We start from the raw sequence: 19,409 nt of genomic DNA on the forward strand, positions 1-19,409 counted from the left end.
ATTGAAGGTTGTTGAGGATAAAATCTGTAGTTTTTCTCCGTTTTTAGAGCTTTGGTTAATCAAGTGTAAGTTTTTTTTTCATTGCATGTCTAATATATAATCTATTTTGAGATTACCTCACTGGCCAGATCTGAAGCTTTCTTCGCCTGCTGAACGTCCAGAGATTTTGAGGCCTCCCAGCCGACACCTTTCATCCAGTTCAGGTCCGATCTGTACTGTTTCTACACAGTTAAAACAAACAGGTTAATTATTGCAGGTTTAAATGAAATGTTAACTGGTTGGTTTTAGGGAGACTTACGTCACTCTGTAAGTCGTAGGCCTTCTTAGCCCAGGCCACGTTGATGTCCGTCGGCAGGGTGGTGTATTCATGGAGGAACGTCCTGTATTTCGTATCCGTGGCCAGGTCTTGAGCCTTCTTCGCATGGCTGATGTTCAGCATATCCAGAGACACGCTGTGGAGAAGGTTGATGTTTAAAATCCTGGCATTACACTGACCTTTTTCCCTTGAGGTCATTCTCATTTTAAAAAAGATTAATTCATTCATGAGCTTCGCCAGGGTGATGACCCATAGCTGCCTGCCTTGGACAATAAATCTGTTGTGGATATCAAGGCCTGTGGCTGTGTAACCTTAATGAATGGGCCATTCATTAAAGGTTTTTAATGAGGATTAAAAATATTTTTATACAAAGGGTCAGGATATATTAGACTTAGAAAGCTGCTAGCATTGCAAATATACAACATTTGCAGCCTTAATGGTAATATAATCCTCAATTCAGATGGTGAATCCATCAGAAAATCTTTTTCATAAGTAAAATAAACAGAATTTCAAAACGTTTTTCTCTTTATAGTAGGACCGGACAATAAATCAATAGCAATATTGATACTGTGATAGACACAAAGTCAATATTAATAGATAATACGTCTGATAGAATATTCAATAATTTCACTGAATTCTGTTTCAGAACTGCACAGCATAACTCTCTCACTCTGGTTACCTAGCAACCCACTCACTCTTTGGTTACCTAGCAACAACCTGCTGAATAACTAATACAGCAGCAGTTTCAAGTTCTGACTCGTAACTGCTTAAAAATAAATAACAGTGTGAAGTGAAAACTGTACTTAAAACAGGAAAACCAGTTTGGCTGCATTTCATTTATTTAAAACTGAAAAACCAATCAATAATTATTGATATTGACTGATATGAAACGCTTGTGTCCTGATAAGATTTTGAGCCATTTCAATCTGCCCCATCTCAGAGTGGTGTATATTTTTCACAATTCAATAACAAAAAATAAATAAAAATAAATGAATTATTAATAAAAATAAAGCTGCTACAAAGTATTAGTTTATAGATGTACAACTGGGTTATTTCTCTTTTTATGCTTCCAGATTTGTTACGGTATGTCATGTTACATAACAAAACTCGGCTTTTTAACTCTACACTTTTTACATAAACTGTATTTTAATGCAAATACTCAAGTACAAAGATTAAGGCTAAATTATCTCTGCAATTGTTGAGCCACTCAATAATAAATTGCTCCTGATGTTTAAATTAGATATACAGCATCAGAAATCTGGTTTAATTGGAATAACTAGTAAAAATATTACCAAATGATGGTTAATCCAGGGGACTTACTTGTATTTAGTCTTAGTGTCCTCGTAGTTCTTCTTGTAGTGGAGATCGCTCTGAAGTTTGGTGGCCAGAGCGGAGTGAGCCATCTGGGAGTCGTCACTGACAGATTTAATCCCGATCACTTTACCTTTGCTTTTCTCGTACTCCTGCTTGTATTTTACCTGAAACAGAACAGGAATTTAGCAGCTTTTCAGTCAGACTCAGATGTGTTAAAATGTCTTTATTCAGGAGGGCATGTCAAGTATTTTTATAGTTGTTCCAAAAAGGTTTTGCACCAATATTAAAATGTCTCACATCACTAGCCAGGTCTCGCTTAGCCTTCGCCGTAAGTATCGACAGAGAGTCCAAATGAAGCTCAAAGCCCTTTTCCCTCTGCTTCTCCCACTGGCTCTTGTACACTTTCTATAAAAAGGAAGAAATTGAGCATCAGATGCACTTGTAATCAAACCTTAATCAGAAAAACTGGTTCAATCTAGTAAATAAATTATTTTGGAAATTATGTACTTATTTCATTATGCTTTATTATATTTCTTTTTTGTGGTCAAATTTTAATTTGACCTTTCTTTAAAGTGAAATACAGGTAAACATTTTCGCAGTCACCTACCAAAAAATTATGGCCTAAGTCATTTAGTTATTATTTTGTTTTTTGCCTAAATTATCTTTTGGCAAAAAAGAGGTGGTATTTTCTTTTTGTTGCCAAAAACCAGTTTGACTAAGGCTACTATTTTAGGAAGGTGACGATATACTTACAAATAATTACAAAATACTTTAATATATTGCAAACATTTATTTACAAGCGTGCGTTTTGGCTATATTAAGCGCAAAAAGATGACTGGTGTCTGTGTGAAACATGCAACTTTACTTCTAAGTAAAACATAAATTCTTCTCTTTAAAATTTGCATAGGTGGAATAAATGCAACCCTGGATAATTTTAATGACAAAATGCAAGGTTTCTCCCAGAAAACTTGATAAGCCCGGAGGTTGGGCGCCAGAGCAGTCATTCGTCCAGCGGCCTGTCGTGTTTTTGAGTTAAGAAATGTTTTAAGTTAACAGGAAATTTAAAAATCTCACTTGATAATTATGTGTTATTGAAAGATTGGAAGATGAATATCTGAACCCCAACAATAAAGTCTTAAAAAAATCAAACATTTAAAAAAGACTTTAAAAAATAAGCAATGCTGAGCCTGGTGGCCTGCCAGGCTTATAACACACTGGAAGAAACCTGGAAAAAGTAATCTCTGTTTTTGTTTCACATTTGGTGAATTGGTGTTTATGTTACTTCACAAATAAACTTGATTGATTAATTGATTGATTAAACCCTTTTGTTTCTGAAAATAGTAAACTGTGAAACAGAGAGTGGGGAAAACATGAATTTCAGCTCACCCCGCTGAGCATGTCGGCGTTTGCTTTTGCTTGTCTGAACTGCGGCTCGTCTTTTGTCATGGTGTACTGGTGAATTATCTGTTCTGTGTCTGCTTTGTACGCCAGCTGTAAAATCACAGAGATGAATATTACAGAGATAAACTCCATGATGATGGAAGAGTCTGTGTATGAGACCTTACATCGCTCTGCAGTTCCTGACTCTTCTTGGCGTGTTTGATGTACAGATCATCCGCCACCTGGGTGAACCTCATTTTGTCGGCCTTCTGACGGTATTTGACCTGTGAAAACAGAATATATCATTGATGAACAGCTTCTCTAAAAGGGTCTGTATCACTTTAATATCTAATAAAATAGACTTGCATCACTGAGCAGCTCTCCGGCTTTCTTGGCCTGAGTTATGTTGAGGCATCCCTCAGTCTCCCAACCGACGCCCTTCATCCAGTTCAGGTCAGAACGGTACTGGTTCTGCAGGAAGATAATAATCTCCTTGAGCAGGTTAGGATAGCAAATTGTTCTTAGATAATGAGATTTTAGTCTGGTCAGTTCTGCTTTCAGGTCCCTGTCCCTTTAAATCCAAATAATCTGCTGCTGGCTCCCCCCACCCCCTACCAACCCAACGTTTACACTCGCATCTGAAAATGGCTGCTAACAGATGTGCAATTACACAACCATACAAATTTGAAAAGAAGAAGAATAACCAGTGGCAAACAATACATTCTATTTATTCTATACAGTGGTAAAACCTTGTGCTTGGGTTGCTAGGTGACGCTTTGGGTTTCGCTGAGGTTGCTAGGTAACGGCACATGTGACTTAGCATTAGGGAGGTTTGTGAAAAGGCTAATTTTCCAGATACCAAAAAACATTAACATATTGCCAGGCATGTTGCAATAAGCAATAAATCAATACATCAGTTTATTGCATGTCATACTAAAACAAACTCAATAATTTTCATTTCCATTGTTTATTGTTTTTCTATTTTTTTCTCTCTCTCTACCAAAAATTAGATAACAAAAGTCTTGATTCTGGTGCTTTGGTCTCACCGACCCCCAGTTTTGTTTACAGTGACTTTATAATTATTTTTTGTTGTTGTTTCTGTTTTGAATATTTAACGTTTCTTCCAGTTCCAGTGTTAAATATTCATTAAGATTTAAAGTTTACTGATCTTTAAAGGGATGTGCTTGCAGTTTTATGCCATTACCATTATATTACTTGAAAGTGGTCTCAAAATAACAACATTGTCGTTTATCGCAATAATTGCCAAAAAGAGGTTGGTTGTTTTTTTTTTTAGCGCTTGAGCTGTTTTTTATTAAGCTGTAGAAACCCAAATGTATGTACAAAAATGTGAAAAATGTGAGTTTTGCATAATAGATCCCCTTTGAATGAACCTTCAGCTGCAAACACTGCCGAATCTCACCTCACTCTGCAGGGAGTAGGCCTTTTTGGCCTGCTGGACCTTGATGTCGTCGGACATGATGGTGTAGTCGTGAAGTTTCGTTCGATAGTCCAGGTCGCTGGCGAGGGCCTGAGCCTTCTTGGCGTGGCTCAGGTTGATCATGTCCAGAGGAAGGCTGTACTGCGCCTGGCTCTCTTTGGAGCCTTTCTTATACTCAATCTAAAGAGGCAATAATAATAAAATGATTCAATATGGAGCACAACTCCTGTCAAAAACATATGGTGTAACTGGGGGTTAATTGGGGGGGGGGTTTAAACGGTGGATTGATGATACAACAAACAAATTAACAGATTTTTTTTTTTTAAATACAAGAATTTGATGCACAGGTTTAAATATACACACTGTTATTATGTAAATATAATTTTGGTTCTCCTTCCGGACTGTACAAATATGCTGAATAATTTCTAATTATCTACAATTAATTGAACTAAGGTGGGGGTGGGAATTTATTGTATTGTTTATCGTGATAAATTTCTCATCATGATAAGAATTTTGAGTTATTGTTGTAAACATAAATTCCAATTAATGATGTTTTAAACCTCCCAAAACTGTACATATTGTCTAGACTGTTGATTTTACTATTTTGTCTACTTTCTTTATTAATAAGAGTATAAATAATTTTAATAAAATGGGATTAAATGCAGTTATTATGTGCAGTTTAGTGATACAAATCACACTTCTTTATGTAACTGGTATCCTAAGGAAGCACATTACAAATATATTCAATATTAGTATTTGCTTTTATCTTTATCACAATAATACCACAACATATTGTCTTATAACTTTAAGTCCTTATTATCCACTCCTGATTTGAACCACATTCATTAAACATTGCACTGCTTACTGTTCAAGTTTTATACATACATAATCTCCTCAATATCCACACACCTTTTACAACCAACCAGTTTCTCCTCTGTTTTCTGAGATTGAAATTAAGCCACAATGTGAGACATAGCCATTCTGTTCAAACCATAAAATTATTCAAATGTCTGTCAAAAAACTTTTTACACAATGTATATTCAATTTTTTTTTTTTGCTTGGTGACATTGTGCAGCACTTTGACCATCTTTTGGTGTTTTTAAATTTGATCTAGAAATAAATTTGACAGCAGACGGTTAACTAAACACATATCCCAACTGTATATCTATTGTGTTTATTCTGAAACCTCTGAGGTAATTTTACTCACATCGCTGCTCATCTTGGCCACTTGCAGAGAGTGCAGAGTCTTGGAGTCGCTCATGTTTACCCCAACTGCCTTCTCCTTGTTTTTCATGTAGTACTCTTTGTATTTAATCTAAAACAGATGGTAATCACATTTAATTCAGTTCAAAGGCTATTAAAATAGATTAATACCACTTGGATTTTTCTTTTTGTTGTTTAGATATCAGCAGTTTCACTCCTTTTCACTTACGTCACTGGCTAGGTCTCTGGAAGCTTTGGCAGCTCTCACGCTCAGATCATCCACGCCAGTTTCACAAGCTTTGGACTTGGTCTTCTCCCACTCCTCTTTGTATTTAATCTAAAATTGATTTGGAAAATTACAGAGAGAAGGTGGGACTTTGCATGCAAACAAGTGCGTTAGTACATGTTTGTGTTTGCAAAACAGTGTAAACTTACATCACTGCACAAAGCTGCACTGGCTTTGGCGTGCTGGATTTGGGGCAGATCCTGAGATAAAGTGTACTGGTGCTTCGTCTTTTCATAGCCTGCTTTATAATTTAACTGGGGGGGCAAACGAGTTTTGTGTTCACACAAATCCAAAGTGAATTCAGTGCTCATACATGCAACTTGTTAGAAAATTAATAAAAGTGCTTATTATGAGTCCCTGCTTAGCGTTTACTTACGTTGCTGACAAGCTGGGCGTTTTTCTTGGCTAAAATAATCTCAGGTGTGTCAGTCACAGACTTGTACTTCACCTGGTCAATATGCTGCTTGTAGTTTTTCTGTAATATTTAAAAAATTGTATCAGAAGCATGAAGTCAACTGAATGTAGCCTTTGTAGTAATAAAAAGCTTCCGATAAATTTCCATTTCAAAATGACCAAAATGTGCTAAACTTTCCATCAATTATTTAAATTATAATTCTGCACAGTTAATCGTTATCTGGATTTCATTATTTGGATATTATACATTTATATTACCACATTTCCAAATAACAGCAAACAGCAAAATTGATACTTTTAAACATTGCATTTGTGTTAAAAACAAAAAATACATATACAACATAAAATAACTCGTCTAAATACAGAGTATTGTAAAAACATCTATGTTTCTCAAAAATTCAGATTTTTTATCTTACAGATAATGAAATAAAGAATTATGTTTGGAAACTCCAACATTTCTTTACTCAGTTTTTCTATGCAGCTTATCCAGAGATCAAGATTTTGCCAGACTTTTCAAAAATGTGTAGGACTCCTGGGATAAATTGAAGTTTGAACTAATTTGAGAGGACTCACATCTTTCAGTGGGTCCAGCTTCCTCTGGCTTTGGTAACCTGGTGTGAGAGTGGCTGGGTAGTTATATTCACCCTGCTCCTGCTCCTGGCCTTGTTTATAAGAAATCTGAAACATTTGCATTAGCACGCAAACCAGAGATTTATAAAACATCAGAGCAAATAGCATCATCTTTACAAATACACCACACTATTTTATTGCTGTCTTTTGTTCCACTGTCATAAATGTAAATGTTGATATAAATAATTGTAATCGTCAAACTTCAGTAAGTGCAAAACAAATGCAGGTCATTTAGCATCACTTAATCTCATGCTACATTATGCAGATGCTTTGTCTGCACTGATGAAGGTGAAATGTTCACATTGGGTTTAACAGGAGAGAAGTCTGATCCACTTATTTTATGATTGATTTAACAAACATTTAACCATTGGAGGACTCTCATAGACCCTGCACACAGAATTTTACTTTCAAATTGAGATTCTAGGATGACGATTCAGTAAGGAAAAATTTAAAAAATGAGGCCTTTTTCCTGACACCAAGGAAAAAGTAACTTTGTCCTTTTTCTCTGGCAGTGTTTTCTTACCTTATGTAAAATGGGTGGATTATTAGCAAAACACATATTTAATGAATCTGACATGTTTTTGGAAAATATTATTTATTGTTTGGCAAAAACCCACTGAGTGATAACATATTTAAAGACCTCAGTTGTTTTTAAAGTTTAATAAAGAACTGTCATTCTGTAGATGTCTTTTCAAGGTGTTCAATAAGTCATGACTTACATCACTTGCCAACTTCCTTGCTTTCATGGCGTGCAAAGTCTTCTTATCAAACCCTGAGTCTTCATAGTGGCCCTTCAGATCGCTGGTGTACTTTTCTTTATACTTGTTCTGTATAAAACAATAAATGGGAATCAGATAAAAGCAACAACTTAAAACTATGTTTGTGTAACACTTCACATCTAAAACTTCACATGTGAAGTTTGTCAAAATGTGTTTATTATTTGAGTTTATTTTGTTTAGTCAAGTTATTTCTCCAGACTTGTTGGTGTTTTAAGGTCTGTCTGCTCTTGACAGTTGGTGGTTACCATAGCAACCTGTAACTGACAGCTCCTTCCTCTTTTTTCTGTTGCCGTCGGTAACTGTGGCATGTATTAGGATCAGCTCTGTGTATTCTTTACAAATATTATATTCTAGCATATATTTTAGACAAATTTAATCATGTGAGTAATTTTGCTATGTTTTGTTTCAACTGTTTTCATTATTAATGTGGTCCATTTTAGCTGTTTAGTTTTAAAAATGTCATCCTCGGCCAGCTGCTCATTGTGAGATTTTGCTGTTGCTAATGCTGTATATAGAAGGCTGACATACGTATTATTAATAATTAGCCTCCATGAAGAAAATACATATATGGTTGTTTGTTGATATCTCTATTTAGACTTACATCACTGGTGAACTGAGCGATTTTGGCAGAATTTCGAAACTGTGGAGTCTCACAGAAGTTAATGCTGTGGCCTTTGGTGTTCTCCAAGTCTTTCTTATACTCCACCTGCAAAAAACAAACATCCACATTTCAACATTTCTTTTCTTTTTTTTTCAGTTGATGAGATGCTAAAGAAGCTTTTGGTGCTGATACTAAATATATCTCTGACATGGGTTTATAATCTTAGAGGTAGCAAAAATAACAATGACAGCATTCAGTTCTATGAATGGCTCAGCCTGACAGTGTGTTTACTGCGGTCAGGACAGATGCCTCAGGATAAAGCAGAGTATAAAAAGGTTTGATGGGACGTCTTGTGGCCTTGGATGAAAGCTGCAGCCTTATAACAAAGGCATGTCAACAATGCGAGATGAGAGTTTCATATTTGTTGGAAACTGACACATTAAACCTGATACTTGACTCATGCACACACACAATTTCTTACATTTAAGGGGGACGATGGGTGTCTTTCCGCTGAGGCAATAGCTGCATTTACATTGACTATATAACTGCGGAATCTGACATTTCAAAAATAAATTTGCTTAATTGAAACACGTCAGTTAAAAAAACAAATATAGTTTTTCAATAAAAAAAGGTTGTAGCGCTATGAGCTGTGTTTTTCAGTCGTATCGAGATTTATTTATTTAGCAAAACTGCAATGGAAACACTTTTTCCACGTCACATGAGTCACATGATCCACAACCGGATGTTGCCCCAGGCGCAAACCAAGAAGAAGAAATCAACAGGAAGTAGTTGGCGTGGCATGTTTAACAACTTATCGAGTGAAAAAACTTAGTCACAGCATTGGTAAGTGTGACTACTGTGGAGTTGATGAGACAGCAGAGCATCTTATTTCATTCTGTCAAAATTATGAGGAAGAAAGAGAACAGTTGATTCAAAAATTAAATAGAATTAAAGTTAAACTTATTCACGTGTGATTTCAATTGCATTTCTCACTTAATAAAAACACCGCAATTGCAAACTTGTGTTTTTTCAACATTAGCGGAATTTTGATTTGCGTTTCCATTTGTAATGGAAACGCTGCTTAATTAACCCAGAAAACCGAAACAATATTAAACAAGCTTGTTGTATGAAAGCTTTGCAGAATAACTTACCTCACTGACAAGCTTGTTAATTTTCCGTGCATTCTTCAATGTCAGATTGTCTTCAGAGGTCAGACTATGGAAGTGGGACGTGCCCTTCATCTTGTTCAGGTCCTTTTTGTATTTTAGCTGCAGAGGGAATGATGGATGATTCAGGACATGTGTTAGTATAGACACACACACACACACACACGGCATAACTAAGTTTGAAGAGCTATGTCAGTGGGTAAGCCCTCCGATTGTTGCCCCTCATCTGTTCTGGACTGTAATGACAAGGTGTGATGATGTATGAGGCCCAAGCTTTCACACTGAGCTCAGATTCGTTTTTGGCGACACAAATGACGTGGGATTCATTTTTTAACGGCTCACATTGCAAATTCAGACAAGACCTTGAAGCATCCAGACAAGCTATGCATCTTTTGATAGACCAAATATTTCCGACTTTATGCTTTTAAAACAGTGATAAAGTTTTTAAGTTGAAACTTACATCACTAGCAATTTCCTGAGCCTTCTTAGCAAGATGATAACCAGGAGTGATCATGGCAGGAAAACTTCCTTTACCTCGTTGCTGCTCATATTCTTCAGTGTAGGCAATCTGCAAATAAAACATTTCCTCAATTTGATCCATCTAAAATTTTAGTAGCATCTTTAAAAGTGAAAATATATTTATAACCAGAAAACAGAAAGATCTTGAAAGAATGAAAAACTATGACAGAGTATTAGGGCCATGTGGAGAATTTTTTTTTAATAAATAAAATTATGAGAATAAAATCATACCATTAAATAAACTTACACAAAGATGAAGTCATCTTACAAAAAAGTCATAATATTACAAAAATAAAGTTGAAATAATACCAAAATGTAGTCATAATAATATGAGAATAATGTAATAACAATACAGGAATAAAGTCATAATATTACCAAAATAAAGTTTAAATAATATGAAGATAAAGTCATAATAATTTAAGAATAAAGTTATTGTTTTATAATAGTCATAATACAAGAGAAAAGTTAGTTTTACAAGAATGAAATCATTCTTGTAAAACTAAGATGATAGTTTTACAAGAACTATCATCTTGTAAAAGATGATAGTCTTTTACAAGACTATCAAAAATAAAGTCAAACTTTATTTTTGACTTTGATAAAGTCAAAAATAAAGTTTAAATAATATATTGAAATAATATTGTGAGAATAAAGTCGAAATATAAAGTTGGATACTTTATGCTCGTAATACTATGACTTTATCCTTTAAACTATTGTATCCCTTATTTACATGCTTTCAAAAAAAAACTTTTTTAAATGGCATATATTGGTATATCTTGGAGGTTTTATATGAATTTAATATATTTTATATTTGTGGTATCCATATTTGTGAAACTGAGTAATAGTCATACCTGGCTGAAGTTTTCTGCGTTTTCTCTTGCGTGAACCAACTCAACGGCTGCGGCTTCAGAACTTGCTTTACCCTTTATCTCTTGCTCATACATCTGTCGGTACTTAATCTGCAATGTGATGTGATTGATTAATGATCAACATTCTGTCGTAGTATTTATTCACACTGCAGACCGAAGTGACCCAATTCCGATTTTGATTTTAATGCGACCTGTATCTGATCTTTTTATGAGTTTGAACAACACAGGTTCAACCAAAACAGCAGAAGATGCCTCAGCCCTGAGGGATATTGTTGTTCGGATCGATGGACTATTGATGTGAGGTTTTGGCAGACAATATTTCACAAGTAAGATGGACATATTATTGTGTATATTTTGTGATTAGAATATTACTTTACTGTATTTATGTCCACCGGCGAGATACCAGCTAATATTAGCTACAGTGCTTGGTGTAATACGGGTTCAGCCCAGCTATGAAGGCTAACTGAGATTCCGTAAATCTAAAATAATTTATTATTTTCTAACATTGACTTAGATTATCTGACACAAGAGCCTACATTAGAAATGAAACAATGTAACATATATTATAAAACGTATATCATGTATTATAACATCCACCAGCAAAGTTTACACAGGCGGTAAAGACTATTATTTATATGTAATTCTTTCACTCTGTCAAAAGTTTAAATCCCAAATCTTCCGTTTTTGTTTAGAAGGTTTCCTAAAGACACGATGTGAGGAAGAAGAGGGAGATATCTATAAAGAGAGAAGGATTCACTGCAGCACGGATGAATCTCATCGGATTTTGGACTCAATTTCAGCTGCTAAATCACTCTGAAGCTAGAACTCGTCGGCTGAAAAACATACATATCTATATATACATGTATGTATATACATACATACATACATACATACATACATATAAACATGTATCCAATATATATTATTCAGTATTAATCATTATTTATTTGTGTCATCATTAATCATTACTTATTTGTATTTGTATAATTATATAAATATATATTGATATTACTAAATAATTTATTAAATAAATTATGAACGACTGTATGCTTTGTAAAATGCACATCATACATCAATATCAGAATATCCCATTCCTATTCTATTGTTTTAACGCATATTTAAATATGCTGAACTATGTATTAAAAACATACTTAAAAAATACAATTGTTTAGAAATGTAGCTTTGATAGATGTTTGAATAAGGTTTCCAGTAACAAAAAAGCGTGTTATGATCCATTAAATGCGCTGATACGTCACTGTAATTGCTAAACACATAAAGCTGAGTGGAGTGGCAGACCGCTCCAAGATGGCCGCCCTAAATCTCGTCAGCGACAATAGGCGAGAGCGGTCCATGAGGCGTCTATTCTTATATTATGTCTATGGGAATAAAAATAACAACCATGGCGGAAGATAACGAGGATTAAGTTGATAATACGGTATACTGGCTCCGGGACAACAGCTTAAAAGCCGTAAGATATCCTCAACCGTTAGCATCCGTGTCTACTTCCGCAAACACTGAGCACCGCTTCTTCTTTATGGCGGTTGGCAAAACTCTATGTGTGACGTCATTGCGCCCTCTACTATGCATGCGGGACACTTTCAGGTCATTTGCAGTTTTCACTGGGTATCACATACAAGTCGCATATATTTGGAAGTGAACGTCCACACCAAAAAATTTCGATTTGACAAAAAAATCGGATTTGGATCACTCCAGACTGCTGTGTGAACGTAATCTTAGTTTTTTTCGTTTTGCCACTTACATCACTGGCCTGCTCAGTTGCTCTCTTTGAAACCTTGTAACCAGGAGTAAGATGTGCAGGGAAACTACCTTTTCCCCTCTGCTGCTCGTATTCCTCTGTGTATGCATACTGCATGGAAATGCAAAAGTGTTTTGGTTTTATTTGACTAATCTGACTGAATGTAAAATAGTTATAGCAGTAAAAAAAAACCTGGTCAATTAGCAACTTACATCGCTAACAATTTGTGCCTGTTTCTTGGCCAGAAGCACCTCTGGAGGATCAACAAATGTCGTGTACTTTGAGACTCTTTCTTCATGCCCCTTTTTATATTCCACCTAGAAAACAAAGAAAATCATCAGATTATTTTACCATGTTAGATTTACGTTCTGTTCTACAAAAATAGATAATTTTAACTTACACTACTGGCCAAAGCATTGGCATTTTTTACAGCTTGGTAACCCGGTGTTATCATTGCAGGGAAGCTGCCTTTTCCTTCAGATTCTTCATATTCTTCTTTATATTTGACCTAAAATAAGAACACAAAATTAAGCGCTGGCAATTTAAATTATCTATAATTTTATGTTTACTTAAAGGTAAATAATTGTAAAGGCTTACATCACTGATGGTTTTCTGTGCCTGGGACATTGTTACTATCTCCTGGTTGGTCACCATCCCGGAATACCAGGTCTGTTGTTGCTGTGAGAACTCAGATTGAGACTGGAAAGCCTGTTAAAGGTATAAAAAATTGTTTGATTATGCTTTTTTTTCAGTAATGGTTTTTAACCTGGTTGTTCCCAAATATTTCAACTTTTGACCCACAAAGTTACCCCAACTATCAGTTAAGCATGTAAGCAATACTAATAACTTAATTAACAGGTATAAAGTTCACACAAACAGCACCAGTCTGTCATGTCGTATCCATTTGTTGATGTTTTTATTTATTGTAACATTTATGGGATATTTTCACCATTAGCTTTTTATAAAGGTCTAAAACCTTTAACATATATGATAAACTTTATGTTTTTTCCCAGCTTTTTATTTTTAAAGAAATGTTTTCCAAATCCAGAAACTTAATTTCATGCTTAGTTTTATTAAAGTAGGTCAGATACTTATTTTTAAACCAAGTAGACCTCCAAGCAGACTGAATGTCAATATGTTTATAGGATTCAACATAGAAACAAAAGCCTAGAATGTCGACTCTGAGTTTTAGTCAGCTTAAAATACTATGTCCTCTATGGGACTAAATGTATGTTTTTACATTTTTATTGGCACAACACTCAGAATAAGGTGGAAAAAACCCAACAACCCTCACTTTTTGAACATTGCTTATGAGCAAAGACACAGAATAACTCTGCACCATGACTTGAAAACTACATTTTAAAGTTTTTATTTACATAAATAATCACCCAGATTGTTTTTAGAAGACCCTTTAGCTTGGATGTATGGGCCAGTTGCTCTCTGATGAGCTCACCTGGCTGACCACCTGACTGGCTAGGCGAGCCTTCTCCATGGATCTCGTGTCACTGTGGAAGCTGGACATAAAGCGATCGCCATCTTCGCGATACTTCAGCTACAAGTGGCACACGAACGACAAGCGTTAAGCCAAGGCAGGCAAACATTTAAAAACACGAGACACAGCATTCCTGTCAATAGCTGGAAGCTTCTAGTCAACAGTAATATTAGCAGGATGATAATTGTGGGAACCGCTGGTAAGGAAGTGTAAAAAGTGTTAAATATTATTCCAGTAGTATGTCATCATACTAAAATGTCATTAAAAATTAAACTTTCTACCATTAAAAATTAATTTTATGTCATGGAAAAACATAAAAATTTGACACAAAATAGAATAGAACAAAAGTATGATTGTAAAACTTGTATTGAACCATGGTGGTGGCTGCGTCATGCTGTGAGGATGCTGTTTTTCAGAGTTGATTGGAAGATATTTACAGCTAAATGTCGACCAATACTGGACGAAGATCTGTTAGAAAACCTGTTTGTTTTAATCTATCTTTTAAATAGCTGAAATTTTGTGTTTTAATTTTGTTTTTGTTCATGTTGCCCTTTTGTAATGTCTGTTAAAATTTCTGAGTTGGTTGATTTGAATTCTGTGTTTTGGTTTTATTTGTGTCTCAATGTATTTCGTTATGTATTTTTTTTGTAAAAGTATGATTTTATTGTGATGTTTGTGTGGCGTGGACCCCAGGAAGAGTAGTCTTTACCACAGTAGAAAGTAATTGGGATAATGATACAAACAGAGGATGTGGAAAAACAAAACTAAAATAAACAGAACTCGAAACACAATGCTTTATATCAAAGTATCTTAATGTATTGGAATGATCCAGTCAAAATATATACCTAAATTCAATTGAGAATCAGTGGTATAATTTAAAAAAATATGCTCATATCTGCCATTTTTGAAAAACTTTCAGACTAGCTGGCAAAGAGAAATTCCAAATGTATATTTTTATAAACTATCAACTCAAGATGGCTGAATACAAATGTAAACCACACCTTTAAAAAGCTTTGAAAAGATATATTTATTCTCAAAGTTGGTCTACCACATAAAATCCCAATAAAAACGCATTAAAGTTTGTCTTTACAATATGAAAACGTGTAAAGGTTTAATTGGTTGAATTTATCTTTTGGAAAAGCCAAAATGTGGCATTATAAAACTTTACACATCCTTACCAGTGGTGCCTCTATTATAATGTCAAGAGAACCTGAGCTCACTATAAAAATATAGCAGAAGTGTGCTATTATTAAGCTGCAATGTTTTCCAATCAAGATGAAAGAGGAGCTTCCATAAAAGATCCAGAAAAAACCCTTATCCTGCCGTGTTTGATATTTATCCTTTAGCAGTAAACATGTCCTAAACTAATATTAGAACTGCAGTACTGCAAAGGATAAGAGAGTCGACTGCTCTCATCACTTTGTAAGGGAAATGCTAATGCTACTGAAGTCTATTTCACTCTACGTAAATTTGTACATCTATTTAAAGAGGAAAATAGACATATTTACTTTATTCAGAATAAAAGGTACATTAGCATAGTCTGATGTCAGCTCTGATATATATAAATGGGTGTATGTGTGTATCAACATGCTAAGTCCCACATCTCTCTGCTAGCTTGCAGCAACAGCTAAGAAGCTTGCATGCCCACTGCAAATATAAACATGAGAGGTCTGCTTAAAGCTTTAGACGCAGACAGACTCAGACAGACAGAAACAGGTGGCCTTGCAGAGGAAAGGCAGAGATGAGAGGCTGTTTTTCCTCATGCATATTTTTAGCCACCTGAAGCATAAAGTGGCTCAAGCCGAGTGAAGGGTAGTCTCGCCTCTGTCAGAGATACAGAAATAACTGTAGGCACGCTTTTCATTTCAAACCCCTGCTGTCACCTAGAACGCCGCCGTTATCCTGTCAACCCATTTTTGATCATACAGTAAGGAATATACATGTTTGAGATCAGGGGGCTAGTTTTTTATGTTATATTTTGAATTTAAGAGAATCTTGAAACATGTGAATTTGATATTTTTTAAAATACAACATATTTTGTTTTGAAACTTAATTATCAAGGGAAAAAACAGTCTGTTTTGATAAAGTCACAGAAGAGGATTGGGACAACTAAAAATGTAGAATTCTGGCTTTAAGCTCAGAATTCTCACTTTTTTCCTCAGAATTCTGACATTTTTTCCCTCAGCATTCTGACTTTCTCAGCATTCTGACTTTCTCAGAATTCTGTCTTTAATCTCAGAATTCTGGCTTTCATCTCAGAATTCTGGCTTTGATGTCAGAATTCTGGCTTTGATGTCAGAATTCTGACATTTTTTTCCCTCAGCATTCTGACTTTCTCAGAATTCTGTCTTTAATCTCAGAATTCTGGCTTTGATGTCAGAATTCTGACATTTTTTCCCTCAGCATTCTGACTTCCTCAGAATTCTGGCTTTGATCTCAGAATTCTGGCTTTGATGTCAGAATTCTGACATTTTTCCCTCAGCATTCTGACTTTCTCAGAATTCTGTCTTTAATCTCAGAATTCTGGCTTTGATGTCAGAATTCTGACAATTTTTCCCTCAGCATTCTGACTTTCTCAGAATTCTGTCTTTAATCTCAGAATTCTGGCTTTGATCTCAGATTTCTGAGATCAAAGCCAGATCAAATTTTGATCTAAAAAATTCAGATTTTTTTAGATCAAAATTTGGACTTTTTAAAAATCAGAATTCTGATTTCTGACAGACTTTTGAAATTAAAATAAAAATTCTGAGTTCAAAGTCCGAATTCTGAGGAAAAAGTCTGAATTCTTTTTTTCTCATAATCCCTAGAGGCCCTAATCCTCATCCGTATAGAATGGACTTCGTCATGACTAATCCTATCAAATATTTTGCTTGTAGCATTGCATGATGGCTTATGTCACCTGTCAACAATAGATACTGAGACAGGAAAAGCTCAGAGCTTCATGAACTGAATGTGTGCCGCACGATAATGTCATCACATACCTCACTGGTCGCCTTGCTTTGCTTCTTTGCGTTGATGTTGATGGGAGTCTCATAAACACTTGTGAACGTGTTATTTCTTGGATTGTGCCTGGAAAGCATAAGATGTAAAGTGGTGCAGAGGAGAAAAAGTACAAGTTGGATCCAATTTATTTTCCTGACATGTTAAAACTTTAAAGTGCTTTAAGAAACAGACTCATATTTTCACAAAATAGAGTCATTTCTTGATTTGAGTGGAGTAGCACTTACACAGAGCAATATGGCCTCTTCTTGTGGCTGACAAAGTTATTAGGGGTGAGAACCATTTTGCAGACATCGCAATGAAAACACGCTTTGTGCCAGTTCTGACAAAAGAAGAAACAAATCACATTATTTGATCAATTCAGTGGAAAAACTGGTTCAAAACAAATGCATTATCTGAAAGACGATAATAAACAGAAAACATCCATTATCAGTCTTGGTATTTTAATGTAAACATAATCTGGTTTTTACAAAATTCTGAAATTAAACTAATCCAACAACATGCCTTATTCATTATTCATTAAACAAAGAGTTTATCAAAATTTTTTAAAATATATTTGTGAAAAATTAAGTGCAACCCCCAAAAAACATACATACAAAAAAAACATAAAACATATAACAATTCAAATTATTGCAGTGGCTGGAAGATAAAAATATGTTTTGATGGGTTTACTGACTTATTTTTAAGTGTAACCTTTGTTTTTTCAGTTAAATTTTTTTTAGCAGAATTTGGGAATTTTATAAACTATAGTTGTATTTTTTTATTTTTTTTATTCATTTATTTATTTATTTATTTTTACAAAAATACCACTAATATAAAATACTGTTGGAATAGTGTTTAGCAAGAAAACAAACTGGAGGTACATTTTGCTTTTAGCCCGCTTTTTCTGGTTTATGCTAGCTACTTAGTAGCTAAAAGGCTAATTGTAACTTTAGTGATCAAACTTAACAAAGATTATTAATATCAAAACAAAGAAATGACAAAAATAATTAAATAAAGCTCAAAAAAGTTAATCATTTATTACTTGCTTGCTTGTATTTTTTTCTTTTCTTTCTTGTGTCAGTGTTGAGTAAAGCTAGCACTAGCTTCCATTTAGCATTTAGAAGACTGATTTTAGCTCGCATGAACAAACTGATTCTCTAATGCAAAAAAAATTAATAAAAAATACAAAACAAATCACTAACATTGTCATAGTATACTTTTCACTTTACTGTTTCACATTCATCAGGCTCTTGTCCAGTTCAAAATGGCAGGCTGAGGAACAATATGCTAACTCAACAAACTGGGTCATTATTTTTTATCAAAAGTACCCAAATCCACAATTTGAGATGTTGAAATAACATTTTTGTACATTTAGGTGGAAAAAGATTTAAATGTCACAGGAACACTTAGCAAAGAAGATATTGTTCTTGGAGGGTATTTTTAAGAGTGTTTGTAATTTTATTTTAAGCTAACAGGCAGGTGGTACATTCCACATCAAGCCCCATTTGGTAACTAGTGCATAATAAGCTGAAACTTCCTAAATATATAATATTGTGTTTTTCATGAGAAATATTGAATAATTATAGCTAACATTAACCACATTATTTAAACATTGCTGGTTCAATTTGAAAAGCTCATGGTCGTAGCTCATCAATTATTAATTATTATTATTATTATTATTATTATTATTATTATTATTATTATTATTTTATTTTATTTTATTTATTTATTTAAAAGCTAACATTAAATCATACACATTTTAGTAAAATTTACATTACCTGGTCAATGCAGTTGATCTTTTCTGCTGGGTAAACCACAAACCCGCACCTGGCACACGACTGCATGGTGAGCTATAAGTCTTTTTTCCCTCAAAAATAAAAATATCCTCAGGTAAAACTGTGAATAAACACAAAATGTTGCTTTAAAGCAGCAGAGCGGCTGTCAGACAGGCACCAGTACAGGATAGAACCAGAAAGGGACTCGTGTGTCTTTGCTGGTGGTAAACTTAGCTGTGAGACTGTGCAGTTCTGAGAGGGTCTCTTACCTAAAACCATGTCCCATGAATGCACCAGCCCCCTTTCTGTGCCCCTGATGCCCTGGGACTGCCTGAGTACAGCTGTCTATTAGTGGAGAGAGACTCACAAAGTATTCACATGTCTCTGCATTTGAGTAATGATCTCAGATAGAACGGCATCCTGTGGTAACCTCTGCATCACATACACTTAATTCACTGAGTAATACTTTATTTTTTCTAGCTAAGCTTTATC

At 34.7% G+C, this 19,409-nt stretch overlaps 1 protein-coding gene across 2 annotated transcripts in view; it reads right to left on the bottom strand.

The window, feature by feature from the left end:
* The window catches only part of nrap (nebulin-related anchoring protein), a 30,280-nt gene extending 11,073 nt beyond the window's left edge, over positions 1-19,207 (bottom strand). Inside the window, exons 1-26 of one of the 2 annotated variants that reach the window (XM_014973338.2) lie at positions 18,921-19,207; positions 17,388-17,482; positions 17,142-17,229; positions 14,122-14,220; positions 13,266-13,376; positions 13,069-13,176; positions 12,881-12,985; positions 12,672-12,779; positions 10,895-11,002; positions 9,988-10,095; positions 9,513-9,629; positions 8,362-8,466; positions 7,701-7,808; positions 6,925-7,029; positions 6,314-6,412; positions 6,087-6,191; positions 5,881-5,988; positions 5,656-5,763; positions 4,431-4,628; positions 3,377-3,481; positions 3,196-3,294; positions 3,017-3,121; positions 1,928-2,035; positions 1,637-1,794; positions 299-452; positions 117-221 (exon numbers count right to left, since the gene is read on the bottom strand). In XM_014973338.2, the coding sequence (XP_014828824.2) occupies positions 117-221; positions 299-452; positions 1,637-1,794; positions 1,928-2,035; positions 3,017-3,121; positions 3,196-3,294; positions 3,377-3,481; positions 4,431-4,628; positions 5,656-5,763; positions 5,881-5,988; positions 6,087-6,191; positions 6,314-6,412; positions 6,925-7,029; positions 7,701-7,808; positions 8,362-8,466; positions 9,513-9,629; positions 9,988-10,095; positions 10,895-11,002; positions 12,672-12,779; positions 12,881-12,985; positions 13,069-13,176; positions 13,266-13,376; positions 14,122-14,220; positions 17,142-17,229; positions 17,388-17,482; positions 18,921-18,986 (2,883 nt within the window). In that variant the 5' untranslated portion in view covers positions 18,987-19,207. The remainder of the gene's footprint in view (positions 1-116; positions 222-298; positions 453-1,636; positions 1,795-1,927; positions 2,036-3,016; positions 3,122-3,195; positions 3,295-3,376; positions 3,482-4,430; positions 4,629-5,655; positions 5,764-5,880; positions 5,989-6,086; positions 6,192-6,313; positions 6,413-6,924; positions 7,030-7,700; positions 7,809-8,361; positions 8,467-9,512; positions 9,630-9,987; positions 10,096-10,894; positions 11,003-12,671; positions 12,780-12,880; positions 12,986-13,068; positions 13,177-13,265; positions 13,377-14,121; positions 14,221-17,141; positions 17,230-17,387; positions 17,483-18,920) is intronic. The other variant, XM_088000950.1, reaches the window with a different exon arrangement.
* Positions 19,208-19,409: the final 202 nt, after the last annotated feature.

The sequence above is a fragment of the Poecilia mexicana genome, unplaced genomic scaffold (assembly GCF_051168715.1).
Source record: "Poecilia mexicana isolate PSO_F unplaced genomic scaffold, ASM5116871v1 scaffold_19, whole genome shotgun sequence".
NCBI classification, from domain to species: Eukaryota; Metazoa; Chordata; class Actinopteri; order Cyprinodontiformes; family Poeciliidae; genus Poecilia; species Poecilia mexicana.